At 39.7% G+C, this 25,572-nt stretch overlaps 1 protein-coding gene across 3 annotated transcripts; it reads left to right on the plus strand.

Moving 5' to 3' along the window:
* The first annotated feature begins 11,003 nt into the window (after window positions 1–11,003).
* On the plus strand, window positions 11,004–25,314 carry LOC105038872 (uncharacterized). Of its 3 annotated transcripts, none has more exons than XM_073261615.1 (5): window positions 11,004–12,156; window positions 19,497–19,784; window positions 23,074–24,163; window positions 24,308–24,916; window positions 25,039–25,314. In XM_073261615.1, the coding sequence occupies exons 2-4, from the start codon at window positions 19,782–19,784 to the stop codon at window positions 24,793–24,795; spliced, it is 1,581 nt and encodes a 526-aa protein (XP_073117716.1). In that variant the 5' UTR covers window positions 11,004–12,156; window positions 19,497–19,781; the 3' UTR covers window positions 24,796–24,916; window positions 25,039–25,314. The 3 variants fall into 3 exon arrangements, with proteins under 3 accessions (XP_073117716.1, XP_073117720.1, XP_010913091.2); XM_073261619.1 differs by lacking the exon at window positions 19,497–19,784 and having other exon boundaries at window positions 24,308–24,480; window positions 24,607–24,916; XM_010914789.4 differs by lacking the exon at window positions 19,497–19,784 and having other exon boundaries at window positions 11,005–12,156.
* Window positions 25,315–25,572: the final 258 nt, after the last annotated feature.

The following is a 25,572-nucleotide window of genomic DNA, read 5'->3' on the forward strand; positions in this document are numbered from 1 at the left end:
TTATCGTTATTACCGACATATAATCGGCATATCTCCTCAACACATTTAACCGTTATAAACGATTATCGACTACGTGTCATAGTCATTAATGGACATAAACAATCCATTAACTCCATGATTATGGTCCGATAATTTAGCGCCATAAAAAATGGAACCACGTGCTCGACGGTTACATCAGAATCATCTATAAAAGAGAGGTAAATGAACAGCACGGAGAAGGCAATTCTAGGCTGAGATTCTGTCATTTCGAATACTCTTATCTGCTGTTCACCAACTCTTGGCTGACTTAAGCATCGGAGGGTCCCACCAGATACAATTTCGATCTGTGAGGACTTTGCTTTGCACATGTTCTTCACCGACGACAGACGACAGGGGATTGGCCGCAACAGATTGGCGTGTCAGGAAGGGGGTCAACTATGATCAACCATATCAAAAATTAGAGCTCAACACTCGACTGGATCGATGAGGCAGTTTTTCCGTCGGGAAGATATTCCTCCCCCACCTTCAGTGGCAGAGCCTAGTTCTTTGCGTCATGTGGTCACCACAGATGCACAGATTGCTGCACTCATGCAACAAATGAAGATTTTGACGGAGACAGTCCAAAGCCTCCAGCAGCAGCAAACCCAGCAGCAGCAAACCCAGCAGCAGCAGACATCTGTGGAATAGCCAGTGGCTCAGTCCGTGCCATTTGGGCACAGCTGCCGTCCTCCACGGTGCTCACCTTCCTCTTCTCCAGAATGGCAATCGTCTCGACACTCTCATCGAGACGAACAATAGCATTCTCGACACTCCCACCGTACCATCCATCTTCCACAGCATTCTCCCTCTCCTTCTCGTGCACATAGTATCAGGAAGGGGAAAAGACCGCGGACGCCTTCTGCTTCTCCATCTTCAAGCTCTTCAAGGGGCTCTACCCCTAGAGTTTTCCAACAACGGTAGCTCGACAACTATAAATGCAAGTTCAAAGAGATTGATCATCAACTTGCCCGACTTCAGGTGGAAAGTCGGAAGTCTTCCAATGACTACGACTTTCACACTGCCTATCCTTTCTCTCGACGCATCCTGAATGAACCGATTCTCCCTCGATTCAAGATGCCACAGATGGAGTCATACGATGGCTCCACCAATCCAATCGACCATTTGGAGAGCTATACGCCTCTCATGATGATCCAGGGGTAACTAACACCCTCTTATGTATTGGCTTTCCGGCAACTCTTCGAAAGGCTGCTTGAGCCTGGTATTTCAGACTTCAGTCGGAAAGCATTAACTCTTTCGAGCAGCTGAAGCATTCTTTCGTGACCCACTTTAGCACTAGCCGAAGGCTGCCACAGACATCAGACAGTCTCTTCTCTATCAAGCAAGGTGAAATAGAGACGTTGAGAGACTTTGTGGCTCGTTTCAATACAGCCATACTTGAGGTCAGGGACCTCAATGAAGACATAGCTATATCGACCATGAAGAGGGGTCTAAGGAGATCGAGATTCACTTACTCTTTAGACAAAACTCTCCCTCAGACCTATGCTGAATTTCTAGAGCACGCGTACAAGTATATTCATGTGGATGAAGCTACTTCTGACCGATGCCAGACAAACAGAAAAGGTTAGAAGAAGAAATAAAAGAAAAGTGAAGCTCCGGTCGAATCAAATAGGCCAACTATCAATAAGTGAGCTTCATCTCGACAACGGAGTCCGAAGCCGAATAACTATGACAGGTATGACTCCTACACTCCTCTTTTTGCTTTCCGTGCATAGATCCTAATGGAGATCGAAGGAGAGGAGTACTTACGACACCCCCCACCAATGAAAGCACCATAGAGGAGTCGAGACAGGAAGAAGTACTGTCAGTTCTATCGTGATCATGATCACGATACCGAATAATGTATCCAGCTCAGAGATGAGATAAAGGCCTTGATTTGATGAAGCTATCTCAAAAAATTCTGACGTGATCGTCTGTCTCAACCTCCCATTGACCAACAACCTCAGCCATTAATTGAAGAGACACTCAATCAACCAATGACGAGAGTAATCAACATGATCTCCGAGCAATAGAAGAACTGAGGGATAACTTCCGAAAAAGAGTCAGTGAAGAAGTGACGACTCGATAATGTAATTACTTTTTCGGAAGAAGATATTCGAAGAATTCAAACTCCCCATGATGATGTTGTCGTTGTCTCGACAACGATAGCAAATTATGATGTAAAAAAAATTTTAATAGATAATGAAAGCTCGACGGATGTTTTGTTTTATTTGACTTTCTTCCAAATGCGACTACCGACTGATCAACTCGGAAAAGTATCGACGTCATTGGTTGGTTTCACTAGGAATGCAGTTACCGTGGAAGGAGAAATTACTCTCCCACTAACTATCAGAATAAATTCATGATAGAGTACTATTCTCTTAATATTCACGATTGTCCGAGTTCCTTCGACTTATAATGCTATACTCGGATGACCTAGACTTAATGCTCTAAGAGCAGTAGTCTCGACTTATCATCTACTAGTCCAATTCTCAATAAGAAATGAAGTCGGAGAGATACATGGAGATCAACAACTTATCCGATGCTACTTTCTGATTTTCACACAAAATAATCAACTTGAAAACTCTTTGTCCGTTGATAAATTAGATAAAAGAGAGAATGAAGAAAGGGGTGAACCAGCTAAACAACGGATTTTCATTCCACTAAAAGAAGAGGATCCTGAGAAGATGGTCCACATTGGATCACAGTTGTCTGATCCGGAGCGACAGCAATTAATAAATCTACTCAGAGCAAACACAGATATTTTTGCTTGATCGACTACGATATGCCAGGCATCCCTCTAGAGGTAATAATCCACCGACTAAATATTGATCCAAAGGTTAAGCCGATGAGACAAAAAAAAAGATATTTTGCTCCTGAAAGATAGAAGGTCATTGATGAAGAAGTCGACAAACTCCTCGCAGCTGGTTTCATCAGGAAAGCTAATTATCCCGATTGGCTCATCAATGTAGTGATGGTGAGAAAGGCCAATGAAAAATAGAGAATCTGTATCGACTACACAAATCTAAATGAAGCTTGTCTGAATGACAGTTTCTCCTTACCAAAAATTGATCAACTAGTTGATGCGACTTCGGAGCACCGACTCTTAGGCTTCATGGATGCCTTTGTAGGCTACAATCAGATTTGGATGGCACTCGAAGACGAGGAGCACACAGCCTCCGTAATCAATAAAGGCATCTACTGTTATAAAATAATACCTTTCGATTTAAAAAATATCGATGCAACTTACCAACGGCTAGTCAATAAAATCTTCAAGACACAGATCAGGTGAAATATGAAAGTTTATGTGGATGATATGCTGGTAAAAAGTCCTCAAACTACTGATCATATTCGGGATCTGGAAGAAGCCTTCAGCACACTTCGACGATATCAGATAAAATTGAATCTTACTAAGTGTGCATTTGGGATAACTTCGAAAAATTTTTTAGATTTCTTGTGTCACAGTGAGGAATCGAAGCTAATCTCGAGAAAATTAAGGCCATCATCAACATGAAATATCCAAGCTTCAAGAAAGAGATACAACAGCTTAATGAAAAGATCGCCGCACTCAATCGATTCATCTCAAAATCGGCAGAAAGATGCTTGCTCTTTTTCAAAATCTTGAGATAAGTAAAAGACTTCTCATGATCGGATGAGTGTCGACAGTCCTTCGAAGATTTAAAACAATATCTGACGTCTCCACCATTGTTTATAAAATCAAAGGTTGGAGAAATTTTGTATCTCTACTTGGCAACTTCGACGGAAGCAGTTAGTTCGATACTTGTTCAAGAGGATGAGAACCGAATTCAACGATCAATCTACTACACTAGTAAGGTGCTTCATAATACTGAAGTAAAGTATTCAAGAGCAAAAAAGATGATCTACGCTCTAATCATATCATCACAACGACTTCGTCCATATTTTCAAACACACCCTATTGTCGTCTTGACAGATCAGTCGTTGAAGGCAATCTTACAACGATCAGATACTTCAGGTCAAATGATAAAGTGGACGATAAAGCTCGATGAATTTGATATACAATATCATCTACGTCCATCAATGAAGGCACAAGTTTTGGCTGACTTCATCGTTGAATATACAATATCTGATCATAATCCTGAGGATGAATTTGATGATAGAATAAAGCAAACTACAACTCTCAAGCCTGACTTAACGTCAGTATGGGTGCTACATATTGATGGAGCATCTAATGCACAAGACAGTGAAGCTGGTCTCATCCTCACCAATTTTGAAGGGGTTATAACTAAATATGCCCTTTGATTTAATTTTAAAGCTTCGAATAATCAAGCTGAATATGAAACATTCTTAGCTGGCTTAAAAATTTTCAAAGAGCTTGATATTGACAAGACAGTGAAGCTGGTCTCATCCTCACCAATTCTGAAGGGGTTATAACTAAATATGCCCTTTGATTTAATTTTAAAGCTTCGAATAATCAAGCTGAATATGAAACATTCTTAGCTGGCTTAAAGATTTTCAAAGAGCTTGATATTGACAACCTGAAAATCTTCACCGACTCACAGTTGATTGCTGGATAGGTCAAAGATGAATTTGAAGTCTGAGACCCCATTATGATAAAGTATCTTCAGAAGGTGAAAGATCTAATGTCAACTCTAAAATATTTTGAGATCTTTCACATTCCAAGGACAGAAAATGCTCGAGCCGACGTACTTTCGCGACTCGCAGCCACTTCTTTCAACTCACTAGGTCGGACATTCGTCGAATGTCATAAACAGTCGAGTATAGATAAAGTCGAAGAAGTGCTACAAATCAATGACGAACCAAGCTGGATGGATCCGATCATCCAGTACTTGACTGTTGAAACTCTACCTATGGATTTTTCAGAAGCCAAACGACTCAGATGGACGGCCTTACAATATATTCTGATGGATGGCCAACTATATAAAAGGTCATTCTCTCTTCCCTTACTGAAGTGTTTGGGATCAACAAATGCTGACTATGCACTCAGAGAAGTTCATGAAGGGATTTATAAAAATTACTGGGGGGGCAAATCTTTAGCTTACAAAGTCTTATGACAAGGATATTATTGGCCCATCATGAAAAAAGATGCAGCTGAACTTGTCCAAAGGTGTGAACCATATTAGAAATATATAAATATACAGCACCAACTGGTCAGTCAGTTAATATCAATTGTTGCACCATGGCCCTTCATATAATGGAGAATTGACATACTTGATCTTTTTTCTCTGACATCTGATCAAAAAAAATTCATAGTGGTTGCTATTGATTACTTCACCAAATGGGTGGAAGCTGAACTTCTGACACAAATCACTGAAAGAAAGATGAAAGACTTCGTTCAAAAATCAATCATATGTAGATTCGATCCACCACATACCATCATCACTAACAATGGTCGATAATTCGACAATCAGAACTTCAAAGAGTTCTGTGTAAAATTTTACATTATGCATAAACTCACATCAGTCAGCCATCCACAATCCAACGATGAAGTAGAAGTAACAAATCGAATAATCTTGCATGGACTCAAAACCAGACTGAATGAAGTTAAAAGTCTCTGGGTGGAAGAACTATATCCGATCTTATGGGCATATCGAACAACTTCACGCATACCAACAGAAGAATCACCATTTAATCTGGCTTATGGAACAGAAGTGATGATCTCACTTAAGATCGGATTACCATTAGCAAGGGTGAAGCAATACAGTGAGCCGAGCAATTCAGAATGTCGGAGAGCCAATCTAGATCTATTTTCAGAAGTCCGACAGCAAGCTCGAGTTCGGATGGCGGTATATTGACAAAAGGTAGCTCGATATTATAATGTAAAAGTTAAACTGAAGGTCTTCCATCTAGGAGGTCAGATCCTAAAAAAAATAGAAGTTTCAAAATCTCTGGACCAGAAAAAATTATCTCTGAATTGGAAAGGATCCTACAGAATAATCGAGACACTTAGATCGAATGCACATCAGTTGGAAACAGTTGAGGGAACAGTTATTTCTCGAACATAGAATGCTGATAATTTAAAGATGTATTATCAATAAAGTTATTCATATGTATAGTATTCAAAATGAAACATAAAATTTCAGAATTATAAAAGTTTCAGCTAACTACAAAGTGATAATATACTAATAGATGGATGGTCAAATTCTATCGACTATATTTCGATTTTCATTGTAAAAACCGACACATCGACTATATCTCGATTTTTACTGTAAAAATCGATATACTGACTAAATCTCGATACCGATTATATTTCGATTTTCCATTGTAAAAGCCAACTCTAGTCGAACGATTATTTATGCCGACTTAGTTTTAACTAAGCAAAATACTATACCAATACGATCCAAGTCGAATTAAAACTATACCGACTTGATTACGATCAGTCGAAGGATATTTGGCTTGCCATTGTTTATCAAATAATGAGACATACTGACTCGATCACAGTTAGTCGAAGGATATTTGGCTTATTATCATTTATCTTAATACCTAAAAGGTAAGTATATCAATTAATATTCGATTAACGGATGATTCTACAATTACTATCGAATGTTCGACTTTGTCGATCGATGTTCGACTGTCCGACTATAATTCTACGATAATGAAAGTATGCACAAGGAAAGAAAGAATCTGCACTTAGAAAAAAAATTTTCATTCATTGAAAAAAATTATAAAATTAGATCGAAGTCCGATTACAAAAGTTTCTAATTACAAAAAAAAGTAAAAATATTATATTGATCATCAGTTGTTGTCTTCGTCTCCATGCTCCGATGTAGCTTCGACGACTAGAACAGCTTCTGGTGCAGTCGGTGCTTCATCTTCAGTTGGCGCAGCCCCTTCTTCAGCAGCTTCATCTTTCGGGGTCAGAGGAATGATGCTGCTCAAGTCCCGATCCAAGTATAATTTTTCGACCGCATCTCAACCGTCTTCATATTCGATGCAGTAAGAGGCGAATCCACCTTCGAGGATTTCTTTCTTGAACTCTTTCAAGTTCTTGAAGTTCTCGATGGCTTGGTTCAGAGCTTCCCTTGCTGATTCTGCTTCAGCTTTTGCCAACTCTGCATCAACTCTTGTGGAGACCAACTCAGCATCAGCCAGTGCTAACCTTTTCATGGTGGCCCGATGCCTTCCACGTTCGGCTTCAAGTTTATCAATGCACCCATCCCTTTCTCACCAAAGCCAATGGATGTAGTGCTTTTTGCTCTTAATCTGCAACTTAAGAGATGAAATATTTTGGCGAGCCGACTCAAGTTCGGCTTCGAAAGATTGTAGATCGACGATCAAATGAGAGACTTCTTCCTGAAGCTTTGTCTCTCGCTCAGTCATCGCCTGGATTTGTTCAAGGGCAGCCATCTTCTTAGCATTGGCGGCCGTCACTTTATCCATCCAGGACCGATGGAAGTCAGCAATCTTCTGATAACCGACCTCCAAATCATGTATGTCGTGCGCCCATTGAAGCAGAAGATAAGTCAGATCAAATCAGATAAAAAAAAATATGTCGAAGAGCTTACCCCGAGTATCATCGAGTAGAAGAAAGAAAATATTTTGACGACAATTCTTTCGGTTCTCTCGATCAGTCGGGAGAAGAGTAGCTTGGATAAGCTGCTTGGCCAATGCTGGATTGGCTAAGGCCGACTCACCCTCAAAAATTCTGATGTCAAAAAAAAATGAGATGGCTCGCCGACGATCCATCGTCTGTCGAAGTCGTCAGTGCCTTCCCCCGATCTCCTATCAGCAGTCCCACACTTGAGAATGCAGGGAAGTCGGTGCTCGACTGCGCCTGAGAATGTTTCATTGTCGGAACGGTTGGAGTAGCCGTGGATTGTTCTGGCTCGGTCGTGACTTCCACCTCGGTCTGAACTTCTGCTAATGGAGCTATCGATGGTACTGCTGCAGCTCCATCTCCTCTTGCCACCCCATCTTCAGCGGACGGCACCTCAGGGAGCATTGTCGAAGCCGACAACGCCAAAACTAGCTCAGGAACCGACTCCGACGGAATGTTGGATTCTCTCGTCGGTGCAAATGGAGTAACTACCCGACCCTTCTTCGACAGTCGGGAGGGTCCAGCTTCAGATGCTGCCTTTTTCTTGGCAGCGTACTGACGAATGTCGGTAGACGACACTCGTGCCCTCGGCTGCATAGCTGCAATCAAAACAAAGAAATCAGTATAGTTCAGAAACAAACAAAAGTAAAAAAATGAAAGTGGTCAACTATGCTATACCTAAGGAGGTGACTGAACTAAGGCCAGCATCGTAGAGAGCTTGTTCGGTCATCAGCTCTCGCTGCGGTGAAACTGTCATGTCCTTCAATCGATGAAAATCTTCTCGATCATCAACCTCCACTTGACTATTCTCATTGGGGCCGGTCCTTGGATCACCCCAGCACGAAGGAAAGCCCTAGGGAAAAAAAGAAGAAACAAAGAAAAATTGATTTTTCCATCCATGAATGGACGATGGAAGATCAGTGATGAAAGAAAGACCTTTTTTCGGATCGAAGAACCACCAACCCTTGGCCTTAGGATGAAGACGAAGGATAAAGAAAGTTCGAAAGAGAGAAGGACGAGGCTTAGTCGGTATGAGCCGACATAACAAAGCAAAACTGATGATTAGACGGATAGAGTTCGGAGCCAGTTAAGCAGGACAGAGACCGTAATAGTCAAGAAGATTTCTGACGAACTCTGAAATAAAAAATTGAAGACTAGCCCGAAGGCCTTCGACATAAAATGCGACCTGATCCGGAGGAGGAGAGTTAACCCGACCGTCTGCATCAGGAGCAAAGAGCTGATACTGCTCTGGGATATGATACTGCTCCCGGAGCCATTCAATGTTGGGTCCAGATAAGAAAGAAGCTTCTATTTTTGGATCCGATGGTGATTCGTCAGTCGAATTCTCCAACGGACTATCCCGAGAAGAAGAAGTCCTAGCCATATTGATGGAAAATTGGAGAAGAAAATCCTAAAATGAAAACCCTAAAGGGAGGAGAAAAACCCAAGGATGAAGACAAGAAAACTTGGCCTGAAGTGGAAAAGGGGTACCCTAGAGCTCCTAGCACTGGGGCAGCTTTCCGACAGAACCTTCAGCTGCAGAAGATGGTGACAAATGCAAAGTAAAAGTCTGGCTGAAAGTGACCCCATATATATAAGATCCCTCGATGGTCCGAATGAAATCGATCAAATCTGAATCTCATCAGATGACGACACATGGCAACATCCAGATCGACCATCGATCGGACGGTTTGATGCACCTGCTCCTGATCGTGTCACCTCACTGTTATCGATGTGAATAGTTCCGACCCAATGGTATTTGGACACGTGGCCAAAATCTACTAGTCAGAATCAAATCGTCCGACATCAAATTATCTTCCTGAAACGATGGCTCAATAATGATTTTACAGCTATCGAAATAACAAAATAGTCAAAAATCTCTCGTACTCTGAAAAGAAATTATCATCAGCAGTCGAGTCGGAGCTCGAGACGACACGTGACAACTCTCTTCATCCAATGTGACAGACCATATGATATACACATTGGACCACCTTGGATTTGGGAGTGGGGGGCAACTATTGAGACTATTCAACCGACCCCCGACTTTGACTCTACATCGGCCCCGAGAACACATTACTCTGACTAACAATCAGTTTACCGACCGACAGTTGGCTATTATCGACCAACAACGGACAACTCGGTTAACCTTTGATCGAAGACGGTCGGCATATCAGAATTATCGATCGATGCTCATTCGGATCTCCAGGATTACCAACTTACCGCTATTACCGATATAGTTGGCTTATCTCCTCAACACATTTAACCGTTATAAACGATTATCGACTATGTGTCACGGTTATTAGTAGACATAAACAACCGATTAACTCCATGATTATGATCCGATAATTTAGCACTATAAAAAGCGGGACCACGTGCTCGACGGTTATATCAGAATTATCTATAAAAAGAAGGTAAATGAACAGTACAGAGAAGGTAATTCTAGGCTGAGATTCTGCCATTTCAAATACTCTTATCTGCTGTTCATCAACTTCTCGCTGACTTAAGCATCGGAGGATCTCCATCGGACATAATTTTGATCTGTGAGGATTTTACTTTACAGGTGTTCTTCATCGATGACAGCCGACAGAGGATTGACCACAATACTATCATTTATATTTATATCAAAAAAATTATAAGATTCTCCATTTAAGCAAATCATTGCTTTTGCAAGCTTTAATTGTTCCGCTCCTTTGCTCTTTTCTCTATTTCACCCTTGAATGAAACTTGGCCGTCAACGAGCTAAGGGGTCAATTAAGAAAAAATCTATTGGTTGGACCATGTTCACACTGGACCACAAATATTTTATTAGTGAAAAGGATAAAAAAATAATTAAATACATAGTAGCACATGTTGTTACCGTATATGATATAGAGGATCCGAGGCACATTGTATTTAATTTTTTTTCTGCCTTCCAACTAATAAAATATTTGTTGTCTATGATAAACCGGGTCCAATCAATAATTTTTCCAATTAAGTAGGTTTGACTCACCGTGAAAAGGTGTGGTTGATAAGAAACTGACTCCTTTTCAATAATAAGGTGCAATGTGCCGCACTTAATAATACATTATACTGATTATTTATTTATATTATGGATGACCAACCAACAATATATATTACGTGTATGCCTGATCTATACTCACGCATGTGTTATTTGTTGGCCGTCCACTCTGTGATGGACGGCCACATGATACACCACATGTTGTGGCCCATCACGTGGATTCCGTTTGTATAAAAAATTATTTAAATATAAAATTTAAATATAAAAATATTTTAAAAAAATAAAATTAATATATTTAGAAAAATAGTTAACAAAATATTTTATTACGGCATGGAATAAAATTTAAATATAGAAAAAATTATGTAAATATTAAAAAAAATCGGGAATTAATCTATTAAAAAAACTTTTTATGTTTTTCCACCGTCGCGGTTCCCTCGTATACTAAATGCCTTCCCCCTGGACCCTTTCTCCGTCCCCCTGGGTGTTTGATCAGAAGAAAGAGAGAGGGACCTATTAGATCCCAAAAAGGAACAAAATTAAAGCTGTGTGTCCAGAGAAATAGACTTAGAGAGAGAAGACAGTGTGAGTGGAGAGGATTTTCGTTTCCTTTCTTCACACTTTCTCATCCCATTTGAAGCCTGGCGATCTCTTTCCTTAATCTCTCGATCCCTCCTCTCCTCCCTTCCCTCCACCAATCTCCGCCCTAGGGTTTCTCTTCTTGCTCGCTTTTCCTCTACGGTTTGCGCTATTCGATCGCCACCTTTCAGTGCGTGGATTGGTTGATCAGGCTTGCAGTTTGGATGATGAGCCATCTCGGCGTGGATTTTTCCGGTGGCCGGGCGGTTGGTGCGTGGTTCGCTCTTCTTTTTGTTCCCCATTAAGACATCGTCTGCCGTGAGATGGCAGTCGTTTTTCCGGGCCATGGAAGAAGACTTCACTTTAAAATTCTGGTGGTTTTCCTCCAATTCTGGTGTTTCCACTATCGCTATCGCTGCGACTGAGCTTCTTTGAGCATTTGTTGGTGTTCGGGTGGTGAAAGCCAAGTACCGGATTTCCGTGCAAAACCACTCACGGATATCTCGGATTCCATTGGGGGGCACACTTCATAGTAGGGAGTTGGTAATTCTCTTCGCAATTTGCTTTTGGATCCATTATCGGCTGGTGCTCACCTCCTTGAAGGATTTTAGCTAACGCTGTTGGGCGTTGTGAGTTTCTTGAGACTTCCATTTGGGTTTGCACGGTGATAAGTTCGGGAATTAGAATTTATCTGGAGGATTTGTTGTCGGGTTCATGTAGTAATTGCTATCTGCAGCAAGGTCTGTCCAGTTTCTCTCAGCTTGGAGGTTTTTGGTTCTCCCTTGGCTTCTTGGGACAGTGGGTTGCGGCATATGGAAATGGTGCAATTTTGAAGCTGGAAATGAGTGTAGGGCTATGATGCATGGACCAGAGCAGGGTTGGTGGTCCGCTGACTTACTGGAACAACTGTACTGGAAAGTAGGACTCTTTGCAGATCTGGGGTTAGTGTGCAATGTCTCGCTGCTTCCCTTTTCCACCGCCAGGATATGAAAAGAAGCCAAGGAGTGATTACATAGATTTACTAGCAAAGGTTCATCCTTTATGATATGTTGCCATCATTTCTTTGGCTGATCTCTTGATTATTTACCATTTATTGCTAATTATATTTTATTGATAGTTATACTATTGTAACAGTCAAAATTTGATGTGGTAAAGATGTATTATCAATTTATGCTAATTATAATGTTAATTACCATATAACATTGGATTATTTGATTGATTCTGTGACCATAAAGGATAACGGCAAGCTTGAGCACAGACGACTTGATAACATTGGAACTTCTGTGAATCATACCATAAATTACAATGTGTTTTTCACGCTCATACTTGCATGTTTGCTGGTCCACATATATTTCAAGTTCTACCTGTGTGGTCATGGTAACAGAAATTCCAACAAAGCTTAGCAGGTTGATTGATGATCAAGATGGTTGACATTTTGCTGCAGATGCTGAGCAGTAAGAACATGTCATGCTTTTCTCTGACTGATTACAGCCAATCTTGGTTACAACTCTTTTTGCAGGTTTCAATATTTGATTAATTAAGAGACTTAACATTTTCATTGTTAAATACTTTTTCCACATTCTTGACATCTTCATGCCTCATCTCATCTCTTCTTGCTTTAATTCATAATGTTAGATACAGTTGAAAAAGGAGAAGGAATATACGGGAGAAAAATAGAATAGAATTTTTTTTTTATTTTCCATGATGTATGGGGTGGAGTAGTCCCCATTATATACAATAACCTTTTCTTTTACAAGGAAACATTATAGCCCATAGCTATCTTTACCATCCCTAATTAGAGCAGCTAATTAGGAAAATACAACCTACTTTCCAACACTCTCCCTCAAGATGGAGCGAAGATATCATGGAGTCCTATCTTGTTACAGATAAATCTAAAAATTAAAGTGCTAAGCCCTTTCATATAAATATCAGCTAGTTGTTCAGAGGATTTGCTAAAAGAAAGGCAGATAACACGCTGCTCTAGCTTTTCTTTAATAAAATATCGATTAACCTCAATATGCTTCGTCCGATCATGCTGAACAGAATTATTAGCCATATTAATGGCTGTCTTATTATCACAGAAGAGAAACATAGGAGAAGATCAAAAAAGATGTAACTCAGTCAGAAATTGTTTTGATCATATAACTTCACAGATCCCTTGAGCTAAGGCCCGATATTCAGTCTCTGTACTGGAACGAGCAACCACATCCTGCTTCTTATTGCGTCATGTCACAAGATTACCATCAAAAAAAGTACAATAATCTGAGGCAGACTTTCTATCATCCAGAGCTCCAGTCCAGTTAGCATTAGTTTACCCCTTGATCTTAAGGTGTTCATGACGAGAAAACAGAAGACCACGTCCAGGACACCCTTTAAGATAACGCACAATCCGATAGGTAGCTTCCTGATGTCTCTCATGAGGATCGTGCATATACTAACTCACGATACTAACAGCAAAAGTGATGTCAGGACGAGTATGAAAAAGATAAATCAGTCGTCCCACTAGGCGTTGATATCTCTCCCGATCAACTGGAGTACCACCATCTGCCATGAGACGATGGTTTTGCTCGATGGGAGTAGCTGCAAGTTTACAACCCAACATGCATGTTTCTGTCAGTAAGTCAAGCACATACTTTCGCTGAGAAAGAAAAATACCATGAGATGATCTAGCAACTTCAATCCCAAGAAAGTATCTCAAAGGATTAAGATCTTTGACTTTAAATGACTAAGCTAAACGAGTCTTTAGACAATCAATCTCTGAAAGATCATCATCTGTCAGAATTATATTATCAATGTACACTATTAAAACTGCAACCTTCCCACTGTTATGCTTAAAAAATATAGTATGATCGGCATTACTTTGTTGATAATCCATTTCTGGTATTGCGCATTGGAATCGATCAAATCAAATCCGAAGTGACTGTTTCAAGCCATAAAATGAGCGATGCAGTTGACACGCCTTTCCAGCAGTTGCAGCACTAGAGAAACCTGGAGAAATTTTCATGTACACCTCCTCTTGAAGATCTCCATATAAAAAAGCGTTCTTAACATCTAATTGAGAAAGACTCCAGCCAAGATTAGCCGCACAAGAAATTAGGGTCCTCACAGAGTTGATTTTCGCAACTAGAGCAAAGGTTTCATCATAGTTTATTCCATATGTCTGAGTATAATCTTTTGCTACCAATCGCGCTTTATAGTGATCAACAGTCCTCTCTGGAGTTTGTTTCACTGTAAAAACCCATCTGCAGCCAACAGCTTATTTTTCAGCAGGTAATGGAACAAGTTCTCATGTATTGTTCTTGGCCAAGGCCTTCATCTCCTCAAACATTGCCTCCTTCCATTTTCGATCTGCCATAGCATCCTTCCAGTGCGAGGGAACAGAGATAGAAGTCAGAGATGCAATAAAAGATCTATATGAAGGTGAAAGAGACTCATAGGAAACAAAATCAGCAATATCATGACGGTAACGAGGAGGAATAATATGTGAACGAGAAATTTTTCTATGAGCAATAGGAAGATGTAAATCAGTTAAAGGAATGTTATTGTCATTATTATTGGGGAAAGAATATATTGAAGCCGACTCTGAAGGAGACTGTTGAGTAGTCAGAGAATGCATACCAGACTCCATAACAGGCTCTGTAACATGTGAAAAAGACTGCTGCTCCCCCTGTTGATCAGAATTACTATCTACAGAATTACTATCTGATTGCTCCTGCTCCTCAGACTCCTCACGATCGGTGAAATCAGACAAAACACAGGGAGAGAAGAAAAAGTCAGATACAATAGTAGGTTGATTGGTGGGCACATCTACGGGATCACTGCTAAAGAATACCTCAGACTCTCGAAATGTCACATTCATACTGACCAACATACGTCGTTTGAAAGGGTAATAGTATTTGTATCCCTTTTGAGTGGTAGAATAGCCAACAAAAACACACTTGAGAGCTCAAGGATCAAGTTTACCAATCATAGATCGATGATCTCGGATAAAGCACACACACCCAAATATCCAAGGAGGTATAACAAAAGAAGATACTCTTTGTAGGCACTCAAGTGGCGTGCGATAGTCTAAAGCTCGAAGAGGCATCCGATTAATAAGATAAGCTGCAGTAAGAACCGCCTCACTCTAAAGAAATTTAGGAACCCTCATAATGAAAGACAGATTGAGCTACTTTCAATAAGTGTCGATTTTTACGTTCAGCAACACCATTCTGAACAGACGTATCGACACATGTAGTTTGATGGACAATCCCATGAGTAGCTAAATACTCATGGAACTCCCTATTCATGTACTCAATGCCGTTATCAGATCTTAGATTTTTGATTGTGGCATTAAATTGAGTATTTACAAACTTGTAGAACTCCTTGAAGCATTTAAGAACCTCATCCTTCGTCTTTAGTAGATAAACCCAGGTCACTCTACTATGACAATCAATAAATGTAATAAAGTATCGATGTACAGAAAGAAAAACAGTACTACATGGCCCCCACACATCAGAGTGAATAACATCAAAGATCTTAATACTTCGAGTGCTAGAAATAGGATAAATAGTTCGTGTGTGTTTAGCAAACTCACATACATCATAAACCAATTTATGCTTGTCACAGATATTATATAAACTAGGAAAGAGTCTTGCTAACACAGAGAAAGAAAGATGATCAAGCCTACGATGTTATAACTGGAGTTCATGCACAGCATTCTCGAAAGAAGAGACAACCAAGCCAGTCTCCAGATTACTTTTCTGTTCTCTTCCAGTCAGATAATAAAGTCCGTCATGTATTCTACCATACCCAATCGTCTCTCCCATTGTCAGCTCCCGTAGAATACAATGGTGGAAAAAAATGTTACTTTGCAATTTAAAGCAGTTGTAATGGAGCTTATAGAGAGGAGATTAGTAGAAAAATTAGAAACATGTAAAACTGAGGACAATGTCATGGTGGAGAAAGATCCATCAGCTATACGTACTTTATCCCGATCAGAGCAAGGTGAATATGATACGAATAATTTGGATTTGTCCTGTCATGTGACTAGTAGCTCCTGAGTCTAGGATCCAATATTGAGAAATATCTAAGACAGTAAGTGCACTACCACTATCAGAAGTATAAGAACTAGTTTGTGCAAAATGGAAATGAAAAATGGAAGAAAGACTGAAAGAATCACTAAACAAACCTGTAGCAGATGAAGAGGTATTGCTAGAAGAAGTGTTCAGTCTGGCCAGAATGTAACATAGGGTCTGCAGTTCCTCCATAGACAAAGAACCTCTAACATCAGTAGATGGAGTAACAGAAACAGACGAAACTGTGATAGACAGAGGAGTTGAAACAGATGAAGTAGCATTATGGACCTCAGAAAAATTGGTCTGACCACGGTCGATTGCTCCTCCAGAGTGCCCACCACCTCGCCGACCTCTACCACAACTCTGACCAGATGAAGGACGACCATGTAATTGCCAGCATGTATCACAGATGTGTCCCGGTTTGTTGCAATAGGAGCATATCTGCATATCTCGATCACTTCTACCGTGCGGCTGTGATTGTGGTTGAGTGACCATCGCAGAACGGACAGTATCAGCAGAGGAGGCAATCATCACATGTCGACGAGTTTCTTCACTTAGAATTAGTGAGAAGATCTGATTGAGAGAAGACAGATCAAAACTTCGACCCAAAATTTGAACTCTAATTGGGTCAAATTCTTCATTGAGGTCTGCAAAAAAATCAAAGATTCGCTCATCATTTGTAAATTTTTTGAACTCAGCAACATCATTAGCACAACTGGCCTTGAAGGGGTGATAAAAATTCAGTTTTGACCATAAACGTTGAAGTTCTGCCATATAAGCGGTGATAAAAAGTTCGCCCTGCTTGAGTGCATGCATCTTACGTTTGAGCTCAAAAGCTTGAGTTGTGTTAGCAACTGAGGGCACCATGGAGTTGATTAGCTAGGCCATCACAAGTGAGTTCTTCGACTCCCATTGCACAAAAACAGTGTCTCCCATTGGTGGCTACAGTTTAGCCCCGGTGAGAAAACCCTCTAAATTATAGGCTTTGATGAACAGCTGTACATTTCTGGCCCATAAAAGATAAGTGAGGGGTCTGTTCAGTCGAACAGAACTGATCTGAAGAGAAGGATTATCTATCCCAGATCGAGAAGTAGAGGCACGAGTCACCACCTCACTTATTGCTTTTTCCAACTCTTCCTTAGTGAAACTGCCTGACATCTTTAAATGAACTCAAAAAAGAATCACCACCTCACTTATTTATTGCCTTCTCCAACTTCTCCTTAGTGAAACCGCCTAACATCTTCAAATGAACTCAAAAAAGGATCACCACCTCACTTTTTTTTTCTTTTTTTCTGCACGAATCGAACGGGACGGCGGACGGCGGTGGCCGGGTAGAAGACGGATGCGGCACGGATCAGAGGAGTTGCGGCACGGACGGCGGAGCCGAAAAAGACGAGGGTGGTGGTGTTGTGGAGACAAAGAATGTTAGCGGAGAAGAAGAGAAGAAAATAGGAAGAGGAGAAACGGGGTGATCGTGCGAGAGAAGAAGAGATCTGGAAGAGGAGACTGGGCGAAGGAGGGAAGAGGAGAAACGGGGTGATCGTATGGACGGTGGGATGACGAAGAGATGATGGACCGGATCAGAACATAGCTCTGATACCAAGTTGAAAAAGAAGAAGGAATATACGAGAGAAAAATAGAATATAATTTTTTTTTTTTTTTCCATGATGTATGGGGTGTAGTAGTCCCCATTATATACAATAACTTTTTCTTTTACAAGAAAACATCATAGCCCATAGCCACCTTTACTATCCCTAATTAGAGTAGCTAATTAGGAAAATACAACCTACTTTCCAATAGATACGATGTGTCTTAGAACCTATGCCTTATATAGCTTTGTAGTAGAAGTCCTAAACAAACATGCACAAGCAAATAAATGTAAGGTAGTGGAATTATTTCCATGATAATGCTGCTTTATTTTAATTGTTGAAGCTATTATGCCTCATGTTAATTAGATGCAATATCCAATTTCTTTTGTCTTGTGTAACATGTTTAATGATTCAACATCTGCATTTCCAAGATGTGGGCAGCCAACACTCTATTAATCCTAATCTCAAAATAAAGTGTATGCACTCAATGATAAGAGAGAAATTGAAGGAGTTAACAACTGCATCATATTCTATTTGCTTAAACCATTGTGGGAACATCTTCTCTGAAAAGTATATGGATGGTTAGAGTGAGTTACACTATTGTTGTAGCTGTAAAATTTCATTCTCAAAGAACTCCTTCCCCAAACCTTAATAGTTTATATTATAACTGATAAATATATCAGCCAAAGTCTTTGTTTTCAGGAAATTGTAATGGAAGGTGAATCAGAATGCACTTTTTTGCTTTGTTAGCTAACCATAAAGTTTATTACTGCTATTGAGTTAGTCATGCCTCCTCATGTTAGTGTGTGAGCCTTGGCATGATGGTAACATTATTCTATCATGACCTAGAGGCCACGGATTTGAAACATGGAAATAGTCTCTTCGCATATGGGGGTAAGGCTGTGTACATCTAACCATCTCCATACCTTGGAATAGTAGGAATCTGTTGCACTGGGCCACCCCCTTTGTCATGGTTCATCATGCTCACCTGCCTAATTTTATTGATTTTGCTATCACTAATGTGGAATCAACAAGTTTGGCCAACATATTCTAGGTTTCTTGGCTGTTTACCTCCCCATTTTTTGTTGATTTTGCTATCACTAATTTGGAAGCAATAAGTTTGGCTGTCAACATGTTCTAGGTTCCCCATCTTTAAGTTGCCCATCTTTGGGTTCTTTCTCTTAGTTGTGAATTTTATTGTCATTATTCACCTATCTTCATAAAGCTTAGATTTTTCTGGCACTTCAACTGAAACTTGTTTTGGAAATGTCAAGTAGACGAACAGATTACATGAACTAATAGTCTGATTAACTAGTCTAAAACTGTGTTTTTATTCACCTCCCTTTTTTATATACATTTGCAGCTCTAGAGAACTTTTAGTCCAAAATACAATACATTTTTGGGGGCCTACCTTTTAGACTTCTGATTTAACAGAGTCATCTTGCTGCAGCACAAAAACTTATCCTGTCTTGCTGTCATGCTATCACGGAAGTTGATGTGATAGATCTTGTAGGCAGTACAAGGTGACCTGAAGAGGTTAGAATATTCTTCCTAATAGGTATTCATAGGGCTGTAATGAACTAGATTAAGAAATTCTCCCTAATAGGTATTTATAGAGCTTTGATGAATGGGAAGAGAGCTAATTATTTTTTTGCTGGCAAGTTTCTATGCTAGTATTCTTTGTCAAAGTAGTTCATACTCATACTAAAGGGTTTAAATTTCAGTATCAGGCATTGTTCGGGTTTGACTGTGGGACAGTATGGTGCTAGGATGCAGAGGTACAGACTGGGACATACCAAAGCAGCCAATAAGAACAAGAAGAAGAAGAGAAAAGAGATTGCACCTGTCCATCCTGGCGTGTCCTGACATTTGGGATACAGCAAAACAAAGCAAGACAGGTCGGGATACACCGGGATGGAGTGGGACAAACTAGAATGTCCTAGTTCAAGAGAGCCAGCATCCTACAGGTCTCCAGGGTTCCAGTTTCCTGTCAACATGGCATTGAACCAATGGTATCATCCACTACAGTAGGACTTAAATCCTTGCTCTTACTGTATGCTTTACCAGTGCTAAAATTTGTGAATTTGATGCTTATGTTATAGCATCTTCTGCACATAGGTTTTAATATCCTTACCTTTCTGGAGTTTAATCTATTTTCTAGGAATCTTAGAATTCTATCTTGTGCATATCAGCACATGTCGCCCGCATATTCCTATTCTTGACAATAATCTCCATCACTAGATATCAAGTTTTAGAATGTTTCTTAGAGAAGAGTTTGTCGGGCGGTGGTTTTGATCAGAGTTTAAGGACCATAAAATTGGATGGGCAAACTTTTCTGACATGAATTGATGTTGCAAATAAGAATCTGAAGATATGACTTGGCTTTTTGAGTATTTGTTGGTTGTGGCCCTGCTGAAATGAATCTCCGATGATATATCACTAGCATATGCCTATTCTTGACAATAATCTCCATCACTAGCTATCAAGTTTCTGAATGTTTCTTAGAGAAGAGTTTGTTGGGCTGTGATTTTGATTGGAAGTGAAGGGTCATAAACTTGGAGAGGCAAACTTTTTCTGAACTGGATTGATGCTGTAAATGAGAATCTGAAGATGTGATATGGCTTTCTGACTCAGAAATAACTTTTCAGTTGTGATTGCAGTTATTTCACCCTGCTGAATATGAATATGTTTTGTCCTCTTCTGTCTATTATGACCTTTGTATAGGTAAAATTATTTAAAATGATTCACACTTGAAGATCTTTTTCATAAGCATATCTAATGGAGGTCAGTTAAGGCATGGATCAAAAAGGTCTGAATGGACATGTAATCCAATATGATGCTTGGCTATTTAAAAAGATTAAAATTGAAAACCAACCCAATTCGAGTGTATGGAGCGTAGTTACTACCCCAAGCTTTTTTGGGGGTTCTCTTTTAGCTTTCATGGTGCTTGACAACGTTGATGGTAGGTTATCTTGGAAACTAGTTGAGGTAACAGAAATAGTTAGGAAAAAATAAAGAGATCAGCATTCATACTTGCAGGAGAACGAGCATGGGCTTTACATGATGTCTTGGTAATGATGAGGCATAAGCATTAGGTTTACCTACTATCTGCTCTCCCACAATATCTTTCTTAGAAAGGAGGAGAGAAGCTCACCAGGATGCTAATAAAGGAATCTGTTGGCATAGGTCAAGAAAGTGTGTGTGTGTGTGTGTGTGTGTATTGCTGCTTTACAGGATAGCATGTTGAATGCTTATTCCTTGTTTCTTTTAGCTTGTCTGTTTAATCACCATGTTGGGAGACCAGCAAGGGCTCTTGCTTTCCCAGGTACCATCAAGCGGTCATCATAGATTGGACATCCTCAATATCATGTCTCCAAGTGGTGCTGTTGCTGGCTATAAGTTTTGTGCAATCATATAATTTATAAGATGGGCCACTTGCTCATGATCTGATCCAAATCAGTTAGGCCAGTTTTCCAAACTGAAGCTGTAAGGTTCTCAAATGCTTTTGTAGCTTTAAGCCTTTAACAGCTGAAGGTTGTCTGTGTTCGTTACTAATGAAATCATCGAATGACTTGATAGAGAGGATGATCCAATTGTACCTATCATGTCATGGCTATTTGATATATACAGATATTGAGAAAACAGCAAGTGTTCTTCCTTTACCAGATTACTTCTTATCCCAGGGCACCGTTTGATCAATCTCTTATTTATTTAAAGCATTCTGTACCAAAATGTATAACTGCATCCCATCTATGGAAGAAGGAAGGTTTCAGAGAAGTTGATGTTCCAGCACCGTGCTTAACTACATCTCCTTAATACTATTTGAACCTAAGAACCGTGATCTTTTAGGTTGTTTTCTGTAAATAGGGTGTGTGTCGATAGCCCTTGGTGATGCTTCCCAAAGTATTGGTATGGTATTATGGACATGTCACATATGCACACAAGGTGGCTTTCACAATGGCTGCCCCCTATTACCACTTTGTATAGTAGAGATGAGTAAAATCCTCATCAATATTTTGAGTACTATAGTTGTGCTTGTATGAGCTCCACAAGGGAAGTGTCTTGTGTCATAAAGCAATAAAACTTGGTGCACATTAGCCTAGAAAGAAAGAAATTTTTCAATGAATATACAGAATAAAGTTAGATATACGTTAGTGAAATATTTTTGTCCCCTCTATTGTAACCTTTGTTGGGAATTTGGATATATAGGTGGAGAACTACTAGTCTACTGCATCTATATCTAATTAGTTCAAAAGAGAGGACAGCTAAATCTTCGACACTGTTTCTAGTTGGTTTTATCTGATAGACTGCTAGGAACCTCTTTACAGTCCTAGATTTTCCAAAGAGGAAGATCCTTTAGAAAAATGGACTCTTAAGCTTTCTGTTAGTAAAATACTTGCAGATAAATGCTCTGATTCAATGTGAGGGACATGTCATAATGTGCATCAGATTGTTCCATTTCCAGGTGCAGATGGTCCATATTTGGATAGTCAATGTGTTTATATTTATGTACATGTTAACTCATATGGGCTGTTGATCTTTTATATAAATGATATGCGTCAAAATTTATCATCCTTTATCCAGGAATTGAGGCTCAAAATTTTCAGTCAAGGTCCACTAATTGTTTGTATATCTTAAGGAATTACATAATTACAAATGGAGGATAGAATACTAAATCCGTGATAATTGGGCCATGATTCACTATGTAATTAAGATTCTCCAGATGAATCTTTCTTTCTTGGCAGCAGAAAACTAGGAGATTCCCTATGCTTTTAAAAAATAGATAGTTATCTCTTGCTGAGTATGTCAACTCTTAGTGAAATTTTGTTGTTTGAGTAATGCTTTGACTTAATTTTTTAGGCATAATGCACCAACGTCGCCATTCAAATGTTTTGCAGTGAGTTTGTGGTTTGATCTTAAAAACTTGAATCAACCATTATTTTCGATTCTGTGAGCATATCTGGACTTGGCTTGCTGGTTTTACTTCATGTCTGTTCTTTTAGATGTTCTTTCTGATTTCTTTCCTTCATTCAAAGCACTACGAATCTTGTCTGGATTAATTATTTGCAGTTATAGTACACGTTAGTTTGTGTAACTATGGTGATTCTGTTGTTAAAAGCAGTGTAATTATTACTTCTTCTCAAAATTTTTAGCTGCCCCATGAATAATACTTGCTATAGTAACTGTTTCAATGTACCTTTGGAACTACCTATTTTAGGGAGGATCTTAATTTTGAAAGCAATGTACGTTTCCATCTCTGGTTAAATTTTAAGTGACCCTGTGTTGGGTCTAATTTTTCAGGAGAAGCACAAAGAGAAGAAGTGTAAAAAAGACAAGAGGGACAAAGAACAGAGAGAAGGTCAAAAAAGAAAAGACAAGGACAGAAGCAGAGATAAGCACAAAGAAGAGAAGGATGAAAAGGAAAAGCACAGGGAGAAGAAAAGGGATAAAGACAGGGATAGGAAGAATAGGACAGAAGATGATAAGAAAACTGAAGAACGGGCCAAAGGTCACAATGAAGAGAAGATCGGGAGTGGTAGCTGGAAGGCTGAAGAAGTTAAAAATCCTAAAATTGTAAAGAAATTTGGCACGAGGATCAAAGATGAAGGGGCAGCAGAGAGATTGCTTGAGAACTTTGCAGGTTCTGTTCAGAAAGGGACTGAGAACTTCGGTGCTTTAATTGCCTTGGAGAAGGAAAGATGTAATAGAAATGAAATGGCTACAAATCTCATTGCTCAAGAGCCTAGAAGAAATGATGCTTTGGGCCAAGCGATGGAGATGGATGCAGATAAGAAGATTGAAAGGAAGACAATGGCAAAAAATAGGTATGAAATGCTTGCAAAGCTCATTGGTAAAGAGCAAAGAAAAAATGATAGCATGGACCGAATAGTGGAGAAAGATGCAAAAAAAAATGTTGAAGCAAAGGAAAAGGTGAAAGACAGATACAGAATGGTTGAAAACCTCCTTCATAAAGAACAAAGAAGAGATGATAAGCTGGACCAAACAGTTGAGAAGGATGCAGATGAAAAATTTGAAGGGAAGGAGAAAAGAGATGATGCAGGCAAAAAGATTGAAGAGAAGGAGAAGATAGCAAGCAGGGAAGCTAATGTCAGAAAGGGAGACAAGCACATCCATAGAGGTGGGGAGAAGAGACACAAAGGGAAGGACAAAGATAGGCATAAAGAGAAGGAGAAAGAGGAGGAGAAGAAAAGGGATAAAGGTGAAAGAATACATAAAGAACATGATAAGCCAAAAGGCAGTGGAGAAATGGATTGCATAGACAATCTAATCATCATGCCCGTAGCCCCCCAGAAAACCAATGAAAAATGTGCTGGTACTGATGGAACTATCAAGAAGAGGAAAGACTTTGAGATAAATGGGTTTTTGCATGGTGAGTATTTGATCCTTGAGCTGTATTCATGCTGTCATTTAATTATATAGAAAGTTAGAAACCACTTTGAAGTTTTCTATAAATTCAAACTTCAACTTGCAGTGCTTGCTGTTTATGTTTTTTTCGTTTGTCATGTGGGTACAGAAATTGATGGGCTGCCTAATAAGCTCCCAAGACCATCACTAGCCTACCACCTGCATGTTGAGAATGGAAGAACATTGGAGTCATACCATGTTGCTACAGGTTATTCTTCCATTAAGCTTGAGACCACAAAATACATCAATGCTGAAAGAGTTCTAGAAACAAACGAATGCAAGGTAAATGGCATTGAAGGACCTCCACCATCAACGGATAACTTGAGGCCCTTGGTTGCTCTAGAAAGTAGTCCTAATGGCAAAGCTTCTGTAAAACCACCTCACCCTGATACCAAGTTTCTTGGCCAGATATACTCTGTTCCAAAAATGGAGGAATGGCCTGAATATGATGACCAGTACTGGCTGTTTAGCAGCAATCCCCCCGGGCCAAAGCCTAGGGCAACATTTGAGGCTGAAGAGACATCCCACGTGTGGGCCAAGGGACTGCAAATTGAGTCGGCAGATGTTTTTGCATTGCCTTTTGTTATTCCTTACTGATAATTGACAACCTGACAATGCTAATTCATGAGACAGCTGTTGAAGGTGTGACAGCAGCATGAAGCCAACAGGAGTGTTTTTCGTGCTGCAATCTCTTGTTACCGTGCTCATCTTCTCCCAGGTATGAGCTCATACATTTTTTGTGGTTAATACATGCTGATGTGACTATCCTCGGCTGGTATAAATGGTGTTTGTTACCATTGATCCTGTGCTTCAAACAATAAGTCGGTGCATTATATGCAGGACTTGGATGCAAGAGTTCTCCGCATGCATACCTAGTTTGAGTCATTTATATGATGAATTATGAGACCCGAGTTCATTGGACATCCAAAGTCCTCAGCATGCAAAGAAGTTAGTAGAGCATACACTTATGATTTGTCATATAATTTCTGTTCTTGAGAGATTATCTATGCTGCAGTACCACACAATTTTGATTCATGTCTTGTAAATATTCTTGTAACAAAAAATGTACAATAGAAGGGAAAAAGGAAAAGGAAAGAGGCTGTTATGATTCATTCATATTGTGTTTCATACCTGTTGATCAACCGTGTTTGCATTGTAATTATGAGGAGTACCTGTATGCGCACACCTTTTAGATGAGGCGTACAAGCTTCGTCCAGCAGCTGTTAAGAACAAAAACTAAAGAAAGTGAGAAACTCTTGGTGGTGCTTAACGGAAGAAATAATCAAGAGGTGAATCATTGTAGCAGTGGAAAAAGGCACTGGTCCATGATTTTGGTATTATTCAGTGGTACTGTCGGAATGGTGGTGACCCAAA

This window comes from Elaeis guineensis, chromosome 1 (assembly GCF_000442705.2).
Source record: "Elaeis guineensis isolate ETL-2024a chromosome 1, EG11, whole genome shotgun sequence".
NCBI classification, from domain to species: domain Eukaryota; kingdom Viridiplantae; phylum Streptophyta; class Magnoliopsida; order Arecales; family Arecaceae; genus Elaeis; species Elaeis guineensis.

What these genes read in the sequence shown, in the direction of transcription:
- LOC105038872 (XM_010914789.4), top strand. Translation starts at nt 12,079, where the DNA reads ATGTCTCGCTGCTTCCCTTTTCCACCGCCAGGATATGAAAAGAAGCCA. An exon ending in ACATAGATTTACTAGCAAAG is followed by an intron (nt 12,157 to 23,073) that starts GTTCATCCTTTA and finishes CTAATTTTTCAG; the next exon opens with GAGAAGCACAAAGAGAAGAA. An exon ending in GATAAATGGGTTTTTGCATG is followed by an intron (nt 24,164 to 24,307) that starts GTGAGTATTTGA and finishes ATGTGGGTACAG; the next exon opens with AAATTGATGGGCTGCCTAAT.